Source organism: Miniopterus schreibersii, assembly GCF_964146895.1.
Source record: "Miniopterus schreibersii genome assembly, chromosome: 16".
NCBI classification, from domain to species: domain Eukaryota; kingdom Metazoa; phylum Chordata; class Mammalia; order Chiroptera; family Miniopteridae; genus Miniopterus; species Miniopterus schreibersii.
This window is the reverse complement of record NC_138116.1, coordinates 40,219,896-40,234,083: the sequence shown is the minus strand read 5'-3', so window position 1 is coordinate 40,234,083 and position 14,188 is coordinate 40,219,896. Positions and strand designations below refer to the sequence as shown.

General features: G+C 55.8%; 1 protein-coding gene across 10 annotated transcripts in view; it reads right to left on the bottom strand.

Annotated features, from left to right (window-relative positions):
* The window catches only part of ARHGAP44 (Rho GTPase activating protein 44), a 163,900-nt gene that overhangs the window by 5,077 nt on the left and 144,635 nt on the right, over positions 1–14,188 (bottom strand). For 2 of the 10 annotated variants that reach the window (XM_081116143.1, XM_081116141.1), the window contains exons 17-20: positions 9,356–9,373; positions 8,482–8,703; positions 4,610–4,767; positions 761–1,141 (exon numbers count right to left, since the gene is read on the bottom strand). In XM_081116143.1, the coding sequence (XP_080972269.1) occupies positions 761–1,141; positions 4,610–4,767; positions 8,482–8,703; positions 9,356–9,373 (779 nt within the window). Of the gene's footprint in view, positions 1–368; positions 1,142–4,609; positions 4,768–8,481; positions 8,704–9,355; positions 9,374–14,188 lie in introns of those variants that run through there. The other 8 variants (XM_081116145.1, XM_081116142.1, XM_081116147.1 and 5 more) reach the window with 6 other exon arrangements.

Below are 14,188 nucleotides of genomic sequence, written 5' to 3'. Positions count from 1 at the left end.
CAGGACACCACCCGACACTGGGGCCTGCCTCCCGCCCCCTGCCTCCCGGGCCCTGCGAGAGGAAAGCACTGCCGACCTCAGTGGCCACACAGATGTGCCGTCTCTAGTCCGGTGTGCTCAGGGTCTGGGGAGATGTTTCACGATGTTCTCTTCTTCCAAACAACAAATAGCTTTTGCTAAATGTGTGTGCTTATGGTTTCAGGCTTACATGTTTTTCTGGGGAAAATAGCTCCACCTCTTATTTTAAATTTAAAGTAAAATCAAATTTGGCCATGGTGGGCTTGTCCAGTCAGCTCCTCCTAGACCAGGGACACACATCTTTTCTGGATGTGACCCCTCCTAAATATATGGCGCTAGAAACACATTTTCTAATTAGGCTTTTTTATTACTACAAAAACGTCTGGTCCTCAGCGTCTTTTCTCAAGACAGGGGTCTGTACCCGTGTGGGTGCTGGGGCTCGGGCCAGGGAAGCCCCGCCTGCACCTGTGCTTTGAGGCCAGCTGGCCTGCCGTCTAACCCAGCTTCCCGCCTCCCCCGAGGCCCCAGGGAACGGAGGCAGAGCCCTGGGCCGCGGGCACTGGCTGGGGAGAACCCCCTAGGGAGCCCCTCCGCAAGACAACAGGGACCCCTCCTGAACTGCTCTCCACTGGCTGTGGGGTGTCTGAGATCACCTTGGAAACTACTAGGGGCACCCACAGTCCCCCCTCACACAGTTTGCTAAGGTTCATGGAAAAGTCGGGGGGAGCTGGGGCGTGGTTACCTGTAGACATGCTCTCCCCGGGGGCCATGCCGTCCAGCACGGGGTGCTCTGCGGACTGCGGACTGGAGGCTGAGAGGCTCACCGTGGGCGGCTGGGGGGGCGGCAGGGTGGGCCTCTGTCGGGGCTTCGGGGTGGGCCTCGATTTGGTTAAAGTGCTCGTGAAGCTGGAAGGAGAGGCCAGGGGGGGCGCTGCTGCAGCCGGGGAGAGCTGGCCTGAGGCCAGGGGGTACCCCTGCGGGTAGCTCAGTCCGTAGGGTGACGGGGTGCTCGGGGGCGTGGGAGACAGGCTGAGTGGGGATGGCTGGCTGGTGGACTGCTCGGTCACGGTGCCCGGCTGGCCAAAGGGGACCTTGGGTGGAATTGGTGCCAGCTTCTTGGAAACTGGGAGAGGAGACACAACACAACAGCAACACACACAGTTGTTAAATGAGGCCCGTGGTCCCTGCACCGCCGCCTTCCCCTCGCCACTCCCAGCTCGTGGCACCCTGAGAGCAGGCAACCAAATTTTTAAAAATTCACCTAGAATTGCAAGTTTTTATATCTTCCCATCTGTTCACTAATTTCTCCTGTTCTCTGATTCCTGCCGCCACACACACACACACACACACACACACACACACACACACACCCCACGGCCAGGCTGCAGAGCAAACTTCCCCTCACGGGCAGGGGCCGACCTCCCAGCCTTCCGCCACCACTTCAGGGCGGCAAAGGCGTCAGCGGCACACGGAGGCAAAGTCAGTGACACAGGGTCCAACGTGGGGCAGCCAGAGCTCACCTGTGACAGCGGGCCCTGGGCCGGGCCGGCGGCTGTCCTCGAACGGGAAGCTCTAGCCTTCGGCCGAACCTGCCCAGGGCGATGCACCCTGACCGCAGACGCCCAGGGCCTCCATCCTGTCTGTCCCCCGTCCTGCCCTCCATCCCGTGTCCCCGTCCTGCCCTCCATCCTGCCTGTCCCCCGTCCTGCCTGCCCCCCGTCCTGCCTGTCCCCTGTCCTGCCCTCCATCCCGTGTCCCCCCATCCTGCCCTCCATCCCGTGTCCCCGTCCTGCCCTCCACCCCGTGTCCCCCGTCCTGCCCTCCATCCCGTGTCCCCGTCCTGCCCTCCATCCTGCCTGTCCCCCGTCCTGCCTGCCCCCCGTCCTGCCTGTCCCCTGTCCTGCCCTCCATCCCGTGTCCCCCCGGCCTGCCCTCCATCCCGTGTCCCCGTCCTGCCCTCCACCCCGTGTCCCCCGTCCTGCCCTCCACCCCGTGTCCCCCGTCCTGCCCTCCACCCCGTGTCCCCCGTCCTGCCCTCCACCCCGTGTCCCCCGTCCTGCCCTCCATCCTGTCTGTCCCCCCGTCCTGCCCTCCATCCCGTGTCCCCCGTCCTGCCTGTCCCCCGTCCTGCCCTCCATCCCGTGTCCCCCGTCCTGCCTGTCCCCCGTCCTGCCTGTCCCCCGTCCTGCCTGTCCCCCCGGCCTGCCCTCCATCCCGTGTCCCCCGTCCTGCCCTCCATCCCGTGTCCCCCGTCCTGCCCTCCATCCCGTGTCCCCCGTCCTGCCCTCCATCCTGTCTGTCCCCCGTCCTGCCCTCCATCCCATGTCCCCCCGTCCTGCCCTCCATCCCATGTACCCCCGTCCTGCCCTCCATCCTGTCTGTCCCCCGTCCTGCCCTCCATCCCGTGTCCCCCGTCCTGCCCTCCACCCCGTGTCCCCCGTCCTGCCCTCCCCCCCGTGTACAGGTCCACCGCCTTGTCCCAGCCCCGCACGGCCCAGCCCCCTCGCAGTGCTTCGCCTCCCTCTTTACTCACCTAACCACGCCAAAGGGTGACAAATGCACCGGACGTCCAATTAAAAATGAACAGGGAAGGATGACAAATTGAAATATTTGGGACAAAGATCTTGAGAAAGTGACACTAATCTGTCCGTCAGGTGAGGGCTGGCCGTGGGGACCACTAATTCTAGAAGAAACTGTCCCTGAAGCCCTCAGGGAGGCACCAGGGACTCTTCTGCCCCCCGTGGAACACAACCTACTCTAATCACACCTCACGCCCCTGCCTGGCCCTTGAGCGTGCAGTGTGGACAAGGAAAGGACACGTTCCTCGGGGCCCACCGGCGTGGGCTAACCCCGCGGGCCCTGGGGCAATTCACTTAACCCGCTCCGCACACTGCAGCAGTGAAAGGAGACCACGCGCGGAGAGCGCCCTCCAGGCCTGACTTCACCAAACCCAGTCGTCTCTCAGCTCTGCCGCCGGGGCAGGACTTGCTCCTCCGGGTGCGAGGCAAGTGGAGACCCCAAGGACCACGCTTTTACTTGTATTCTCCTAACTGAGCTGAGAGGGAGGAGGCAGTGGCATCCCCACGAGTGACATTTACACGTCTGGGCAGTTACAGGACAAGGCCATGACGTCAAAAGACTGAGGGGTTAAAAAAAAGCTACATGAGCCAATAGTGGGCGATGGTGGAGGGTGGCAGAGAAAGTCCTATCTGTCAGCGATGGCCGAGCTGAGGAATGTCACTTGGGAAGGGGCCCTTCGTCATTCCAGGCTGCGCGTCCTGCAGAGGTCTGTGTGCTGTGGGAAAGGAGAGGCCACCCTGCCGCTGGCGTCAGGAAGCCGACGGGCCTGGAGCCCGGACTCCTTTGGACAAAGCAATGGCTCAGCCGTCACCCTGCGTCGGAGGGCTGGGGGGAGGGTTAGGGCCTTGCACTCAAACACAGCCAAAGAGCTATATCTAGACCACAAGGAAAACCTATGGGTGCTAGAGAAAACCCTGGATGCTAAGATCCCAGCACCACTGCTGTGGCCCAACTTCTGGGTGTGGAAGGGGCCCGTGTGAGCACAGAGCCCCGAACACCACCACCTTGTGTTAGTTCCACATTCACCTTCCCGGAGAGGCTGTGCCTGCCACTGTTATATTCTCTGAGCTCGGCACACAGTAGGCCCAATAACCATTTGTAGAATGCGCAAGGCATGACGGGGAATGGACGAAGAGGAGGGCTGGGTGAGGGCACATTTGGATAATGGGTGCCCACTGTGGCCTGCAGCCAGTCGGCTGGAAAGCCACCTGCCGTGAAGGTGTATGTGGGCAAGGTGAGCAGCTCTGTCCCCCAAGTCCTAGAGCTAAAGCCACATCTAGATGCTGGAAAGGCCTGAATTGAGAACAAATTAAACAAGATGCTATTTTAAATAATTTAAAGACTGTGAAAAGCAATGGCAGAGATGAAAACAAACAAACCAGGCTGGAATAAGCCCACGTTTCCTGTGCTCCCCGCCCCCCCCCCCCTCCATGAACTGTCACGAAGGAGCAGGTCATTAGTTCTGGGGCGTCATTCCAGAGAGAATTTTAACGGGGCCTTTACAGTGGGTTCCAGTGGCGGCTTCTGGGTTGGGCAGCTAAGAGGTGAGCCTAGAAATTCTCAGAACTTCTAAAACACAACTATGGAAGGGCAGGACTCCTGGACAAGCAATCCGATTCCCTCCTCTCTGTCACATTCTACAAGCAATCCCAGGGGCAGGCACCTGTGTGAGGCCCTGGTTGGGGGCAGGAGACTCCACGCAGCATCTTAAATGAGGGAGGGGCCTGGCAGGAACCGTGGAGGCACCCATCCCACTGGGCAGCGACTCTGCACGGAGGTCTTGGTGTACGGAAAGCCAGGCACCCAATGAGCCCACTGTTCAAAGGGGGACATGGAGGGATCCTGATGAAATGACTCCTGTTAAAGTTGGCTAACCTCCAAACCTCTAACCTCAGATCAGGAAGGGTTCACTAAGCCAAAGGTTTCTAAGCACCCACGCAGGTGACGGAACGTGCTTCCGGGCAGCGAGCAGCCATCTGGCCTGGGACAGATGTGGAGGGTGGTGACATACCTTTCCGGAGGGTGTGAGGGCTCTGGTCGGCCGGCGGCTGACTGGGGCTGGTGCCTGCTTGCGTCCCTGGTTGCGTCCCAGCACAGGGCAGCCCCTGGATGGAGCCTGGACTTCCCTTCTGCCCAGATCCCGGAGAGAGTTCCTTGCCTTTAGAAGTGCTGAAACACAAGCACACAGGACAGAGAGAAGCCCTGAACTCAGGCAGCTTCAGCACCAGCCCTGTGGACTATAGCATGTGCTTTTCCAGGCCAGCTCAAGGTGGTTCCAGCTCTGCTCTGTCTCAGGCCCGTCTGTAAGTCTCCAAGATGACCCTAGTGGTGACTGTCCCTTCTTGGCGCTCTGCGGGCCTGGGTCTCACTTCCTCCTCTGTGTGGCACTCCCTGCCAGCTTCCTCTCCAGCCCTCTGCCTTTTCTCCAACAGGAGACCATGCGCCACGGGCAATAGGGCCCCAAGCATCCCCTCTTTGACTTGTGATCAACGCCGGAGTTCCTGGACATCCTGACACAAACACCTACATGCTCCTGTCCCTCCACATCCACAGCATGCCAGAACCAGAGTGTGGAGTAAGGGCTGGTGATGGGGCTCACACTGCTGAGCCTCATGGCCACAGCTTCCAGCTCTCCATCAGCTTTCCCTGAACCTCCATAACACCCCCAAGTGGGGGGGGGGGGGGTATTTGGAGATCCATCCTCAAACTCAGGAGGTCCCAGCAAATGGTAGGGCTAAAACAGACCCTGGCAGTGCTCCCAAATGTGGGCCAGTTCAAGTCCAGCCCTCCAAGCTTGGAGGAGGGACCAGGGTCAATGCCCTGAAGGCCACTGGAGTTCCTTCAATTGATAAAGGGACAGCCTGCGTCACCAGGTCCCAAGGGGGGTTCACCCTTCACTGTTGGCTCTTTCTCTGGCATCCTCCTAAGGATAAAGTTCCTTATGTAAAAAGACACCCTATTCCTACTCCACCCCACAGACCAGGGGCAGCTAATGGATGGCTGACCCCTCATCCTACCATCCCCCCAAAACGCCCTCCATGGCAGGCATTACCAATCGACCTCCCTATGTCCCCCCCAGGGCTCTCACTTGTTTTCAGCGTAATGCTGCAGGGGGCCCTAGAGAACCAGGGCGGTGAGCTTGGAGTTGGAAGCTGTTTGCCATCCTCGCTAGAACCTACCTGGAATCTGCTGCCCTCACGTGAGAAATGGGAAGTGTGGAAACCTACATCCTTTGCAACGGTCATTTCTTCCCACAAAAGCAGTGACAGCCCATTTCTCCCTAAATTTGTCTAGAAACTGAAACTATTACAGAGCTGGGAATATACTGCTCATTCCACCGGGCATGCTGAGAAAGGCTGGGAGGGCTGGAACAGCAAGGAGGGACGAAGGGAAGGCCACGGTCAAGGTAGCAGTAAGTCCCCCCTTCTCGGATGAGGGTGACACCACAGCTGAGTCAATCAATCCCTCAGAGGACCAGAAGAGCAACAGCTCCTTTCTCTGCCCTGCTGACCAGCAGCAGCAGCAGCAACTACCTGAAACCCTCGCCTCTCTCTTTATACTTCTTCGGGCCTAAGGCGCCCAGGCACTCAGCTATTACTGCCAATGGCCTCTCCACCCCTCTGTCCATCTCCGCCTGCACTGAGAAGGGAGCAAAATAAAACGATAAAACAACAAAAGAAAACACAAAACAAGCAAACAAAACAATTGCTTCTTGTCAGGGAAGAGACTCTTCTTTCCTCTAGATGGACAAGAGTCTAGGGACCAAGAAGCTCCTCCTTTCTCCCTCCCACCCGCACATGTTCCCCACGGAAGGAACAGGTAATTACCACCACCGCCCAGGGCCTCTCTCGAGCATGGGTGCTCCGCAGGGGGCTGTGAGGGGGTTATTCGGAGCGCTGGTGGATGAGGCACAGGTATAACGCGCTGGAGCACAGGCTGGTTTGGGGATGCATGACTCTGAGCTGGGATGCAAAGGGGCGGGAAACGGTTTGGGGTTAGAGTTAATGCCAAGCAGATGAGCAGGGTGCAGAGGCTGAGCCTGGCTGGAGAGAGCCACTAGCCTCGAGGGCAGAGGGGACTAGGGGACGGACCTGGCGGGGAATGGGAAGGTTAGAACAGGCCCAGGAAGGGAGGGCCTGCTATCCTCACGGGGTGGGGGGAATGCGTGGCAGGAACCCGGCAACAGGAGGAAACATCACCTAGGCTGGGAATGTCCAGAAAACAGAACAAATAAACAAAGAAAGAAACAGAAAAGCAATGGGACACTGGTTTGCACTGGAGGAGTCCACGTGGGAAGAGTAAGAGAGTGTACAAGACAAATGCGGACACTGACACCTGAAGGAGAGCCACAGGACTGGTCGCTCCGGGAAATGGGATGGCATGACTGCCGAGCAATGGGACTGGCCTTTCCAATAACCTGAACCAGTGAGCACTGTTCCCTGCCCATGAGTGGCTGCAAGGCCACTCACCCGCAACACTCTAGGGACGTCTCACAGCCAGGGGAAATCCACCTTTGAGGGGCATTTTCTAGAAATATCATTTATATGTCAACTGTTGTTGGGCACCAAGTCTCAGTTATGAGATGTGGAGTCCGGGTGAAGCGAGTGAGTGTGTGTAAAGGGAGCCTCTGCAGCAGATCTCCTCTTGGTCCATTTCCTCTCGCAGCCTCTCTGGCCCACAGCGTCAGCCTCTGCTTCCTCCAAGCTTGCTCCCCCAGTCCCAGTCCCATCTCTCGAGGGGACCTGAGGCTAGTGAGCACCCAGCCAGGGCGGGCTCCTCCTGTCCTCTGAGTTGGAGCCATGAGCAACCACCCAAGCACTTCCTGTATTAGCTGCCTCTCCCAAACGCTGTGATTGTCTCCTTTCCCTTCATCACCTTCCCATTTCACAGGACAATACCTTCTGGTCATTAAAGGAAAAAATACAAAGCCTACAATCCTTCACTGCAGGGGTGTCTGTGTGTGTGTGAGCGCATGCATGTGTGTGCGTGCATGTGGGTGCACGCGTGCACATGCGTATGTGTGTGTATGTGTGTGTGCGCACACACGAGCAAACACTGGGTTAAAAGGTTTGCTTCTCAAAGTCTCCAGCTTTCCCAGCAGTGGCCATCGAGGAATGCTGAGTGCTCAGTGACATCTGATTTGATATAGCTTTCCTAGTTCTCTGAATTGCTGGTTGGAAACAGATACGAGTAAAGGAATAGTTCATTGCTCAGTTGTGGCCTCTAGAAACCCCTCTGAGCACACCCCTTTCAAGGAAGGGCCAGGTGCAGCCCCCTCCTGCTGTGACCCTGGGTAAGACCCGATGCCTTAACCTTTTGTGAGTGTTTGCTCACTGGCATGAGTGCGCCCTAAAGGCACAGACTGCATCTTTCCTCTTCAGAAGGACACAGTCCTCTGCAGATACTCACTGAACAAGTGATGAAATGAGCTTGTTCTCTCTCTGTTCTTCCCCCAGGTCACCAGGCCGGCGTGACCACATAACCTCCACTCCTTCCCCAACTGGCACCCACATTAGCAGTAAAAATGGCCCCTCCGAATCAAAAGGTGGAGGAGAGTAGAAGAGAAATATTGGAATTCTAAATTTCAAAGCAGGAAGACGATAAGAGCACAGGGACGGGGAATGGAGAGCTGGGCACTGAGGTTCCTCTCACAGCTTTCCAAGCTGCCACCTGCCACGCTGGCTGTCTGCGTGGGATGCTCTTCCTGGGAGGCCCGGCCTCTACCTGACACTCGGGGAGCTGTGAGTGGCTGACGGTGCCGGCACGAAGCAGAAAGTCAACAAAAATGCTCAGAAATGTGTGTGGGGGGTGAAATCCTAGAGGCCGGGAGCGGGTGCAGTGAACCCGGCCACCCTCCTCACCGAAGGCAGCCGCCGGGCTTACCTGGTCCGCTCGGCCCCAGGCTGCAGGCCCAGGCTGGATGGGGAAAGCGAGGGCACCGCGGGGTCGTCCGGGGGCTGCTCCAGGAGGGGCGAGGGCAGGGGCGCTGCCAGCTCTTCGGGCGGGGCGGGGGGCTGCGTGGAGGGCGGGGCACACGACCCTTTCCGGCCTGCCGAGGAGCCTCTTCGAGCCACCCAGGACGTGTCCATCACCCTCACGCCCATGCTGGTGAGGGACACAAAGACATGTGCTTACCCACCATGACAGACGGCGGGCGCCCCCCCCCCAAAGCGACACATTCAAGCAGGTCGGTGTTGGAACAGCAGCGCAGCCTTAGCACCCTCTCGGGCCCGGGGAGCGAGGGGCGGGGGCCCAGCTCCGTGACCAACAGGCCGGCCTGGGGCCTCCCCGGCCCGCCTGCCCCGCCCGCCGGCAGCTGCCTTCACCTCTGCCAAAGCCAGCTGACCTCAGTGCGCAGGCGGCCTCGCCGGGCACTCGCTCCCCAGGCGGAGCCGCAGGTGAGCAGGACAGGGACGGGGCAGCATCAGACCAGCACAAGGCACCGACCGTCAGGGGACGTCTAAACAGCCCTCCTTTTCGTCATCTGCCATCTAGAGCACAGAGCCGGGTCCTCTAGAGCACCAGCACCAGGCCAGGCTACAACCTCCGCAGCCCACACCCGCGTGTCTGCACTGCAGGGAAGGGGCTGATCATGCCTACGTCCACCCCCTGCTCTGGTCCCATTTCAGTGATGGGGGCAGTCGGCTTCAAGTGAGTCGGCCAAGCAGACAGGACACATTCCCTCGGGCAGAGCTAAGGCGTAGCTCGCTCAGCTCTGAGGCTGCACGTGGCCTGCAGCTACCCAAGGATACTGTACCTTTGGATTTTCCTAAGGCTGCAGGGACAGAAACATACAGATATTAGTGTCAAAAAAACTACCCTTTCTTTGGGCAAACAGGTCGTCTCTGGGCAAGGTCAGGGTCTCAGCTTTTATTGCGCCAAGAACTTGTTTGGATTTTGTTGGTCTCTTCGTTAAAGTGACTCTCCTTCCTATTTGTATGGGTGAAAAACCTTATCCTCCCAAGCTCACAGGTGAACAAAGAGAGAAGCGAGAAAGGTGATATTGGTGCGTGTAGGAGAGGGCGGGGCAGGAAAGAAACGGCATCATAAGGGGGAAAACAAGTTGACGGAAGGCTTTAGTCATGATGCAGAAAGCAGTTAATTCCCTTCCCTCACGTCTAGGAGGAGCTGGAACTACAGCACAGTCAAGGCCTTCACTGACTAAGGCAAGAGCTTCTATCTCCAGTGTTAAGGGCAGACACAGACAGTCACTCAGGGAGAAAATATGTGCTCCCAGCCGGCGTCTGCCTCTACCGGGTACATGTGCAGTGCGGTGTGGGCGTGAGGGTTTCCGTGTGCTTCCTCTCACCTCTTCACCCACACTGCTCAGAAGCACGGAGCTATTACAACTTGATCCCGCCTTCCTAAAGGTCACGTTTACCTTGTGGAAGTACAGCAAGATTTTTTAATAAAACGGGTCAAGCCTGGAGGTCAAGTTAGCAGGTGGGACTTGGATCCTTTAAGGAAATGTGCCTTGGGGTGAAGCCTGCAGTGAGTGCACAGTAAAGAAATGGAGATGCATGTTGAGTACACACTGGGATGGGGACAGCCTCCTGACACTCCTTCCTCTGCACGATCCCCAGAGACATCTCCATGTCTAGTGTCACTCCTTGGATGAGGCACCTTGGGGGGTGGTCAGTCTCCAGGATCCACTAGCTTTCAAGTCATCTTGGGTCTAAGGACCCTCCACCAATAAATAGCACCTTCCATAGGAGATCCAGAATCACTCCTGGAGGCAACCCAAAAGTCTGGGGCAGGGTCCAGCGCATCCCGATATTCAAAGTGAGCTGCAACGGAGTATCGAACTATGCTCTTGTGTCCACAAGGTTCAGTTTTAGTATTGCTGTGTGCCCACCACACAAAGTCATATCCTCTCCTGTCACCATATAGTAAGCAAACTCTATGCTCTTGTGCTTCAGAATTTTTTAAGATGCAAAGAGCAAGCAGCTTAATATCCCACTGAGGAAAGGGAACTGATACCACTTGGCTGCAATGGTCGGCGAGATGGCAGGCACGCAAGATGTGTCCCATGCAGAGGAGCCTGAAGGATGTTAGGTCTCGCCGTTTTCTCTTCCTTACCAATTTTCTTTCCCTTAGAAAGACCTTTCCCATGGGTGGGGGTGGGGAGGCAGGAGAGGAGAGGCATGGGCTTCAGGTCAGGGCTGGTAGGGATGCCTTCTACTTCCAATGGCACCTCCCAATGTCAGCAACCTCTGATGCCAGACTACCTGGTGATCTGGTTTCCCAAGAGAAGGAGCCAGCTAGGGCACAGGGTATGGACAGAGTGAGACCTGCCAGGTGTCAGTGGCAAAACGCCAGCCACCAAGAAATAATGGTTGAACAGGCACTTCTCCTACAGAGACTTCTTTGCTGCAGGTAATCTCCACCCTCCACCTGCAATTACTTTCTCACAGGCGGCAGCTCACCTGCTCCCAGTGAGTATGCATCAGATGTTCATTGATATTTTCAAAAAGAGAGGAAGAAGTGAGGGTAGGGGATGGCGTGCAGGGGATGCAGAATTCCTGCCCGCTCACCGGGGGGGGGGGGGCTGTGGGGGAGGCCAGGGGATAGATCCTCCCAGTCCACCAGGACCTTGAATTTGCATGAAACTTACCGTAAGCCCCCCTCTGTATTTTTCATGAGACTGTATCATGGAATAGATTCTGAAAGGCTGCCTCAGGACCCAGCTAACCTTCACTGGCTCAGTAAAGCTCTCTCCTCACCTACAAAATGAGGCTAATACCTCCCATCCGCTTTCAGCACTTCCACGAAGAAGGAATTTTATCAATGAATGGGTGCTAAGGTATATTTAGCATGCCCTTGGGCCACTGCCTAGGGGAGGAAGCCACGTGATCTTGCAATGGGTTGTGGTGGTGTGAGCGGTAGGACACCCAGGCTGGGCCCAATGAGTGGTCTGTCCAGCCACACAAATGGAATTTCATGGAGTCGACCAGCTGGAGGTACAGAGAATCATGACATGGTGATGGAGGAGTGATAAAGGCCTGGTAGCTGGATAGTGTGGAGCTGGAGTGGCATCTCCATGATGGGGTGACCCTACTCCCTGTCCTGCTCACCCCAATTCTTCTAGGGAGCAGCACAGTCCTTTGGGCAGGAGCATGGGCTCTGAAAGGAGGAATTTGGGTGTGAACCCTGTATTTCCTCATTACTGTGTGACATGGATAAGCTACCCACCATGTAGTAGCCTCTGGTTACCCCCTGTAGGCGGGAGTAATGCCATGCCCCCTCTCTTAGGTGGTTGTAAAGAACAAATAGATGCACCAGTTACTCAGCATCTACGAAGAAATCAGTGAGTGGCAGCCTTGCATACGATGACGCTCTGTCCCCGGAGCTGCTGAGTGCAGATGATTTAAAAACATCCCTCTGGATTAACCCGTCTAAAACAGGCCAATCAAAGGAGGAAACAGGATATTGTATCAGCGAGTCAGGCACAGTATGAGATGGACGGATTGGGAAGACCCCACCTGGGGCATGTCACCTGGGTTTACAGCGTCTGCCATCAGATTTCCTCCCTTCCTAACACTTGCCCTGAACATGAAAAGGTTTGGGGGCGGCTTCCCTGGTTGAAGTAAAAGAAACAAACACGGTAGAGGTAGGAGTCCCTCTTCCCCATGCTCCTTACTGTTCTAGGAACCTAGGAGTTAGATGGGCCACTGTGGGTTCAGAGGAGAGGCTGCTGGAAGCCTACTGGGATGATTCTAGGCTTAAGGAACAGAAAATAGAGGGGATCCTCACAAACCCCCAAATCTCACAGCCGAGCCCAGGTTGTCCGGACAGGAAAGAAGGAAAGCAGAAGGGTCAGCTTGGCTGAAAGCTTCTTTGGGAAAGAAACTGTGATGGGGGCCGGAGACTGAGACTGAACGGCCACGCCCTCCCCACCTACAGGTCGTCCGTGTCCCGGAGCCCCCTGCAACCTTCCACTGTCCTCGGCCTCGGCAAGTCCATTTGGCTGTAGTAGTACATTTTGTACTTGTGGAATTAACCCAGTTGCTCATGGGAAAGTGGAGACAGATAAAAACATCCACGGTGTTGTTGGTGAGATGTCAAAGCATGGAGTTGGTTAGGTGCCTCATGGGTGAAGATGTGTGCCCAGTGACGTTGCTACCTTGAAAATGTGATGCAATCCAAAAATCTGGTGTGTGTACTAAAATCAGCAATGTTAGCCTGTACCAGGCATTGGTTTAAACACTTCATAAGCAAAATTTTATTTCATGCTCCAAATAGTTCTGAGGCTGGGGCTTACTGTTACTTCCCTGTTTCACACGTAAAGAAACCAAATCATTCAGGGGGTAACCTCCCCAGTCACATGGCCAGACTCCAAATTCAGAGAGCCTGACCCCAAAGTCCATACTCTACATTTTCAGAGGGCTGTTTCCCACCAGGTGATTCTTCTGACACAGGTGGGCGAGGAAACGCAGAAGGTTAGAGCTAGAAGTGTCTCCTGATGAAGGAGATAGAATGGCCTTCCTGTTTTAAAGTCTGTCACCTGGCAGGCCCCTACAGGAAAAACCCAAGATCCAGAACCTTAAAAATTAAAAGAGACAAAGCCTGGCCCAGCAAAAAATAAAAACCCAAATCTGAAAGTTGGAAGATCCAGCTGCAAAAATAAGTGTCTACCAAAAGGATCCATTTATCACTGAGCAGAAGTTTGCTGTGGGCCATTCCAGGTAGCAAGCTGTCAAGTGTTAGCAGTTGCTTTTGTTTTCTGCTCTGTAGGACAGACATCTGCAGTGCTATTTTTGAAACCTGGTTAGGAACATTCTCAGCCAGGGGTGTCAGCCAATAGATGGCTTTGAAGTGTTCAAGTCTATCTCTGCGTAGGTTCTGATTTTGTTCTAGAGATCAGTTACATTTGGCGAAGGCCAGAAGAAAGGAGACAAGAGATGGGTTAGCAACCAGATGCAGACCCTGGGGAATTTGGGCAGCTCCCTAAATATCCACCAAAGACTTGGAAGTTCAGGGAATGTTTAAGGTGAACTTGGAGGCCTTGTAGCAGTGGCCTTGTAGTCTGTGGAGTCACCATATGGTATCCTGGGTAACCAAGATGAGTGACAGGAGGCCTAAAAGCCTAAGGACTTAGTCTACCCTACACTCACCCACGGAGACCAGAATCAGGTAATTTCTAGCTCCCCAAAGGATAATTCCTCTTTTAAATACATAACAACAAAGTTTCTTTACCTCCCCAGTACAAATAAAGGCTGGAGCCGGTCTGAAAACACTTCGCAGACCTGGTCTCAGCATCTGTAATGTGCAAATCCTGGGACTTTGGGAGCTGAGGAAGGGCCTGGGCGAAGACTATGCCTCTCAAGGGTCCATGTGACCATCCAGACCCAAAATATGAGTCACATTTTCCACTGGCCTCTTGGATGACTTTCTAGGTAAGCTTATTCTATAATAATCTGAAATAAAATGATTGCACCATCTATCCATGACATCTGGCTAGAAGTGAGCACGTGCTGTGGACAGATGCGTCAGCTAGCAGGCAGGTGTAGAGAACGTGGGCTAGCACCAGGACATGGCAAGCAGGCAACAAGGAGATGGGCACATGAGGAGGGAATGGGCAGTGGTGGTA